At 40.7% G+C, this 7814-nt stretch overlaps 1 protein-coding gene across 3 annotated transcripts; it reads right to left on the bottom strand.

Moving 5' to 3' along the window:
- Positions 1-438: 438 nt before the first annotated feature.
- LOC112883137 (tankyrase-1-like) lies at positions 439-6363 on the bottom strand. Of its 3 annotated transcripts, none has more exons than XM_025948378.1 (11): positions 6027-6363; positions 5697-5879; positions 5022-5117; positions 4788-4922; positions 4043-4182; positions 2841-2921; positions 2557-2679; positions 1795-1947; positions 1569-1670; positions 869-988; positions 439-728 (listed from the first exon to the last, which is right to left on the bottom strand). In XM_025948378.1, the coding sequence occupies exons 1-11, from the start codon at positions 6280-6282 to the stop codon at positions 726-728; spliced, it is 1392 nt and encodes a 463-aa protein (XP_025804163.1). In that variant the 5' UTR covers positions 6283-6363; the 3' UTR covers positions 439-725. The 3 variants fall into 3 exon arrangements, with proteins under 3 accessions (XP_025804163.1, XP_025804164.1, XP_025804165.1); XM_025948379.1 differs by having other exon boundaries at positions 2865-2921; XM_025948380.1 differs by lacking the exon at positions 5022-5117.
- Between the last annotated feature and the right edge of the window lie 1451 nt (positions 6364-7814).

Below are 7814 nucleotides of genomic sequence, written 5' to 3'. Positions count from 1 at the left end.
ATTCTATCCAAATTTTATTTAGAAATAAATTTATTGACCGGTCAAACAACCGAATCCTGATCCGAAATTCATCCATTTCAGTAGCAATCAAAAATTTTTCAGTTTTGAATCCCAACCGCACCCCCGCCCCCCCCCCCCCCCCCCCCCCCCCCAACACCCACCCACCCAAACCAAAATCCATATACCTGCGTTGTTATGCTAGGCGACTCAGAACACCATTGTTCCTGCTGGTAATGCTGACAACACAGACCATCCACGCCTTCCCCACGTGGGCCAACCATCCTAGTATTACAATACCACGACAAAAGTTGTAAAAACATCACTATCATCTGGATAAGGATTTCAACCTTGCTGCACTGTTTGATCGTACGTGGTGCCAACGTTGGACCAGTTTCACAGGTTTAGTATACGCACAGCATGTATACAATGCTCCTTCCGTTCTTTACAAAAAGCATGAACAATTTACAGAGAAAAATGCAGTATCCTACGGAAACACAGAGCTCCGCAGTTTTTTTTTACGACGGAGGCTTCATTCGTCAGTATTTACCATGTCAGTGGCGCTGCAGTGTATATCGTAGTAACAACTAACAATCCCTGTTCTTTCCTGTGCAGTTGTTACTATAAGACTACGAGTAACAGCTATTAACCTGACCTTGCCTGTGCAGTAACGGCTTTCTTCTTCTAGCTTTTACACTAACAACCTTTCTTCACGGATGGTCGGTCCTTCACTGCAGATTTACAAGTTTCATTAGCACATCACAAACAAGTTAAACAATCAGATAATTATGCGACCCAAATCAGAAACGAACGATAGAAAACATCACTCTAAAGATTGTCAATATGGAGGTAAAAGTACATACAGTCATACCGGCTGCATATCTATGTAGGTAGTAGCATCCTCCAGAGCGTTTGCTTGATGTCCTGAATTCAGAAAGCAAAGGCTCCTCTTTGCATACAAGGTTGCATTATTAGGGTCAACTTCCATTGCCTGCAGCCATTTGATGATTTAATTTACTAAACAAAAGAACATGTTAATTCTTGCTCCATCCGTTTCAAACTGCAGGTCGTTTTGGCAAAATCTAGATACATAATTTTGCTACGTATCTAGACATAGCGTTTATTTAGATGCATAGCAAAATCTATGTATTTAGATTCGTCAAAACGACCTACAATTTGGAATGGAGGGAGTATTAAAGAAGGGACTAACAAGGCATTAGACAAAAACATCAAAATTGGTCACTCTGTTCTGGAGGATATATGACTAGATTTGCTTTCTTGGAACTTATTACATGAATGTTTATTAAAATAAAAAATGCAATCACCATGAGTTAAGGTAATCTAACCCTATGACTAGATTTGCTTTCTTGGAACTTATTACATGAATGTTCATTAAAAATAAAAAAATGCAATCACCATGTGTTAAGGTAACCTAACCCTACTTATTAATTGATCAGGACTAGTGTGTGCCACAATACTTAGTTACATACAAGGCATAAGTCAGAAGTGAGTTTTTTTCAGCAAACAGAAGTGCATCCCAATTTAATAAGATGCATGATAGAAAAATTTACCATAGTATAGAGAGTCAATGCACGGGAATAATCCCTTCCATTGGATGCGGCATCCCCTTCTGCTTCATAATCAGGTTCATCAACTTCATAGAACACAGGATCCTAAATAACATGGGCAACTGAAAGTCAAATAGAATACAAAAACCTATGATAACCTAAAGCTATAAGAGGTTACAAAGTCAAACAATATGACATAATTTTAGCAATCTGCAAGTTTTGCCCATACTTGCGGCTCGGAACTCATAAGTTTTGCATGTTGAGTTACTCCATCAATGCTCCAGTCTGCAACTCTAGCCAAAGGGTCCGTGAAAGGGAAAAGAACCTCAACACATTGCTGCCGTCCTTGGATTGCAGCAATTTCTATCGCAATCCTACCATTCTGCTTAAGAAGAAAGAACTTTATCAAATAAATAAATGAGAGCTTAGGGAATAGTAAAGTTAGGCTTTCTGTTGCACAAATGAGTAAAAAGGAATGTGAAAAGTCATTATACTCAAGAAGAACTGAGATCACAAATTAATGCATTGTGTACTAGAATATGGTGAGGTCCAGACAAGTAACCCTTCTGAAACAAAATCTATGGTGCTAGAATCCCATTCTAAGAAGTCTTGTGGTTCCGGTGAATTTAGGTACAGGAAAAAAGAGGAGTTCTTTATTTCTGTTTTTAGAAAAAAGAGATAACATAGGACTTCAAAGTACAACATTTTACCCTAAACTGCTAGTTGCAAAGAGACCAAATAGTACAACCGAGTTTTACATTAGTCTTTATGGGCATTCGATTCAACTATTTTGTAAGAACAAAGAACTTGGAGAAGTACCTTGTTCCATCCTAACGTGTGATGTTATGTTATTAAGATCTCAGAATGTTGTAGAAAGCCATTCATTTTGTAACATATTAGAAATTTATTTTGAAAGTATAAATGATAGTACATAACAAAGAAGCTCTTCAAAAGAGACAATGAACAAGCTAAGTGTTAGGACAAAACTGACATCATCAGGCGTGTTTGCATTGGCACCAGCTTCCAACAAACGCTTGACGAAGTCAGTTAAGCCAGCAGCTGCAGCTGCTATCAGTGGAGTTTCAGGCAGACCAAAATTAACACCAGCATCAGCCTGCAAAATAGAATATATGATACAGAATATTGAACACAACTTTACGTATTAAAGATTCAACTTGTGCTCATCCTAGGAATGACATATCAAAATTTTCCAGTTCCCTTGGCAAGATCTTTGTAGGGAATCAGTAACAACTCTAACAGGACAAGTCACTGCACCTTGATAAGTAATTCCATGCCTACCAATGAACGAGCGAAGATTGCCGCTTTCAGTGGTGTATATACCAAATTGTTATTAGGCTGGAAACAAGACAAAGAACACATTACTTGTACAAGGACAATGATAAGGGTAGTAGTAAAAAAAAAGTCAATACGTAATTTTAGAATGACAAATAAAATAGTTAACCACAAATACCATCTCTGATTGTTATTTTATCCAGATTTCTCGGCACGAGAATAAATATGCAGGTGGGAAAGTATAATGCCTACAATAGATTTTTCTTATGTATCATTGGGTGTAAAATTACACCCACGTCATTTTTGGGTAAAATCTAGCTTTCATTAACAGGGCCCCTCCACTGTCCCACTGCACTAGTCAAATGAAACCTCGAAAGAGCACAACATTAAAATTAGGGACCCATGCTCCATTCTCACTAGAACAAGAATATGAGTCTACAAAGTAATTCTGTTTTACCAATGACTATACTTGGAGCTGATTTGGATTTCAGGTTTTATCGAAACTATGTTTTTTTAATCTTGAATCTGAATTTAAAGCATAACAAAAACAGTTGTTCGGTTTAGTTACAGGAAAAACAAAGTTAACAAAAATGAAGTTAGTTTTCTCAACTTCAACTTACGAAGAAAGTCTTAACTGTTTCCGTGAAACTAAAAAAGAAACCAACAGAAAAATTGGAAGCTAGTCTTAGGCTCTTAGCTAAACAGTAACCAATGTTTTCTCTCTATCCTCTATCCTAACCATATAACAACTGAAAATTTAAGTCACAAATATATTTTTTTCTCAAACGATGCAGGAGAGTTCAAGCCAGTGTCATAAATATGTAGGATAAATAAAACTGTTCCAACCAAAGTTTGACATTGGAACGACCACTACGAAAATGTGCAATGTGGTTCTAGTTTACCATGAGTTATGATACGGCACATAGGCATTCTATTATATGGTAAAAGAACAAAATATGCAGAAGGCAAATAGATTTTGAGCTAGCCAAAAAATAAGAGTCCAATTTCCAGGCAAGGGGTTAGAAAATACGCTTAAGAAGACAAACACAAGAGCATTTCTACTCCCAAACAAATTTGTCCAACTTTTAATTCTTGGTCAATTTATCATGAATGGGATGCTGAACCTGATACATTGTACATTGGTAAGAAGACCAAATTAGAGCTGGTAAGAAAGAAATTGTTACTTCTGCTCCATGACGCAGCAATAATTCCATCATTCTTGTATGTCCACGTTGGGCAGCAATATATAGTGGACTTTTACATTCCCACATAGGATCAGCACAAGCTCCTCTTGACAATAATTCCTCCACAATTTCATAGTTACCTGGATCAAACGCAAGGAAAATAATCACGTCATGTCGCATTCATAGATATATTAAATGAATATGCGTTCCATAACTAAAATCTTATCTTAACCATCTTAAGGGCTTAACATATCAAATTTACGCCTATAAAGCATTTCGACAGAACTGTGTAGTAACTTGAACTTTTCAGCAACTGAGGAAGTAATAATATGGTCAAAACTCGAAATCAATGTTTAGGTCAAACAGCACAGCACCAAAAAATAGCTTCTTAGAACTCAAGGATTGCTAATGGTATGTTCAAACCCATAGAAACAGGTCTCACTTTTCTTCCAATGTTACTTCTAAAGTTCAGTGTTACTTCCTTATGAGGAATATGTTTATATTGACTATAGATTGAGTACGCTGGACATAACCTCCAAACTTGGACTACCAAATAAATGTTCTAGTACCCAACTCAGATCAGTACATAACCATAATATGCAACCAATAGGCATTAGGCAACAACATACCTATATGTGCTGAAATTTACAAGAAATGTGAGAAAATATTTTGGCACGATAAGCTCAGAATAAAGCTTGACGAATGGTAAAAGTCCCAAACACACATATTCAAGGGCAAAGAGAACCTCGAATTGCTGCAATGTGGAGAGGAGAACACCCATGACTGTCTACTCTGCTTGGATTAGCCTGATGATCGAGAAGAAACTTCACAACAGCTAAAGATCCACTCCCATATACTGCGCAATATAGAGGTGTCGCACCTGGAATGTGGCAAGGGTACAAGAAATGTCAATCAGAATATCAACATTTTACTGCTTCTGATCAAATGAGGTGGTATATATAGAAAAGGATAGCAGTACCACAGAGTTGTATCCTGTATTGTGGCATAAGATTAAGCGAAACAGCAGGAGCCATGAGCCCATGACTCAAACTGCTATCATGACTTAAATGTTCCCCTGATAGATCATATTTTTCGCAGATACATGAGTCATCATACACTTCACAAAGACCAACTATTTGCAAATATTTTCCCAAGCAGACAAAGGTTTCCCCCTTCACTCTGGAAAAAGAAAAGAAAGGGATCCCACCGGCATCAACGCAAAATAAATTGGCAATCGAATATAGTCTCCACAGCAACCATCCTTCAACATCACAGGTTTGGATTTATGAAAGAAAACTGGCCGGTGGGATGGTGATCTAGAGTCTGGGCACTGCGCAGGCTCTGAATAAAATACCAATTGCACCCCAAGGACAAACATGATCACCTGTTATTTCGTCTCTATCATGCATAGAACTCACATGAAGCAGTTTCCAGCAATTTGCTCCCAAACAAATAATCCAGCAAACCTCGGATGCCACAACATTCCCCAACATTAAGAAACTTAACCCTCGACCTATCCTGCACGCGCAAATATCAGAGCATAGCCTCCCCTTCTCAATTCCCGTGCTCGGAAACATGATCAAACCAACCCATCCCTCTCAGTGGTCACCCAACGGACGCCACGCAAAAGCAAAAATTGCCTCGAGTTACGAACCATCGGTGCCGATCGCGTTGACATGGAGCTGGACTTCCTTGATCAGGAACTTGCACGCCTTCACCTTCCCGGCCGACGCCGCCATATGCAGTGGCCCGTGGCCTTTGCTCCACGGGACCTCGACCCCCGCTACCGCCTCCGCCACGCTCATCCCTGAATGCTCCTCGAGCCGCTTCACCAGCTCTGCGCGACAACAGACAGCAACGCACAACAAATTCAATCAATCCCCCGAAACCCAGACAAAACTAAACCAAAAGCAGGAAATCGGAACCATCAGATCATCCGCATCCCAGCGAATATGAAATCGCGGTGTCCGTCTCGAGAGCTCACTCTTGATTTTGGGGAGGTAGCCGTCGTACGCCGCCCTGAGGAGCAGTGCCACCCTGTCTTCGACGGAGGGGTTGTGGCTGGGACTGGGGTTTCCGAACCCGAACCCGAGCTCGAGCCGGGGCGGCATGACAAACCGCTGCGACGACGAAGGCGGCAGCGCAGAGGAGGAAGCCATGGAGTTGAGAGGCGGCGGTGCAGAGGAGGAAGAGGAGGGAGCCACGGAGTTGAGAGGCGGCGGCGCAGAGGAGGAAGCCATGGGGTTGAGAGGGTTCTGGAAGCTTCCGCGGCGCTGAGAGAGACGGGGGGTGGCGAGGAGGGGAATGGAAAAGGGCGGGAGGCGCGCGCCGGCTGGCGGTGCGGTGCTTCCGTACAGAAGCTGCTACTACCCAGCCACACCAAGGTGATCGGAATAGGCCCTGCCTAAATGGGTTCACGTTTCATGGGCCGATATCGATTGGGCTCTACGAGTCAGCTTTGGTGGTTGCGGCTTACGCGTACTATGCTGTCTGTGCGTTAATATTTATTTGGTGCAATATAAAATTATATTAATCGGGGTGGTGGCTCGCGTAATTTACACCAACCTTTTAAGTTTCAATTTTTTTAAGAAAAAACTCTTGACGTGTAGATAACCACGAGATATCACCAACCTTTCAAATGTGTTGCCACCTCATCGTGACCAAGCTGCCAATTATTTTGTGGCAGCAGTTTATACAGTTGAGGAGCAGGGGCTTGAGTGTGTTGGTATGGTTAGAATCCAAACGCCTTTCCTTACCAAAACTTCTAGCCATGACCTGCTTTTTGTTCATGACCAAATTTTAGCAAGGCTGATTAAGGCTCAAATCAACAAGTCCGCGTCATAATCAACTTCTGCACATGCCCTATCATCATTGAAAAAGATGCAGTTCGATCACATGAAAACCGCTTTCAGACCTCTTGCTCTGGTTCCTAAAGTTTATGCACATGAGTGTTCGGTTTCCTAGTTTCTGAAAGACAGAAACTAAAACGATATTTGCACCCACCTAAGTTCATGGACCGGTGGCATGAATTGCTCGTGCACTTGAGAGAAGCCTGGCCAGAAGCCACATCAACTCGTAAGGCGTTTGATACGATTACGAGGATTAATGTTACTCTAGTATCCATCCATAGGAGTAAAACGAACATTCACGTGGTCACAACAAAGTATACTTTCCATATCTCGATTATGCCATCAACTTTGAACACAGTTCAAACAGCCTTCATTTCACATGTTTAAAGCGATTTTGAGGATATGCAGCATTGTTACTACAATTCTACAGCGTCAAAACCCACAATATCACTATGATTATTGGTTAAGTTGTTCAGGCTTCCAGCATTGTTTGATCTTTACACCCATCTGGTCCAGTTTCACAGTTTAGCTAGTATAGGTACAACACATTTACTATGCAGCATCGTTTATCTGCACAAAACCTGGACAGGTCCCAAAAAGAAAAAAAAAGAGCACCCCAGCTTTCATATATAGGGTGCCTGACCTGTTAGTATATCTTTGCCTGCACGGTAGTGACAACAACAACCTGTCCACTTATTCTTGCCTTTGCAGTATCAACATTTCTTCACTGATGGTCCCCACTACAACAAATACGGTTAGAAGTTATGTTAGAATATAAGGTGAATAAGAAGCTAATTGGGACAAGCTCCATGTGTAGCCAACTTTCCAAACCAAATGAGAAAACAACTTAAGGAAATAGAGCAATATTTCAGTTATATTTTGTTTCTGTCAAGCACAAGATTTGACAATCTGGGTTGAAGTAC

This window comes from Panicum hallii, chromosome 2, assembly GCF_002211085.1.
Source record: "Panicum hallii strain FIL2 chromosome 2, PHallii_v3.1, whole genome shotgun sequence".
NCBI lineage: Eukaryota > Viridiplantae > Streptophyta > Magnoliopsida > Poales > Poaceae > Panicum > Panicum hallii.
This window is presented reverse-complemented; position numbering and strand designations above follow the sequence as displayed.

Excerpts from the sequence above, each read along its gene's own strand:
- LOC112883137 (XM_025948378.1), bottom strand. The coding sequence starts at position 6,282 with ATGGCTTCCTCCTCTGCGCCGCCGCCTCTCAACTCCGTGGCTCCCTCC. Across the intron at positions 5,880-6,026 it reads CTACCTCCCCAAAATCAAGA|AGCTGGTGAAGCGGCTCGAG; the intron begins GTGAGCTCTCGA and ends GTTGTCGCGCAG. Across the intron at positions 1,948-2,556 it reads ATGCAAACACGCCTGATGAT|AATGGTAGGATTGCGATAGA; the intron begins GTCAGTTTTGTC and ends CTTCTTAAGCAG.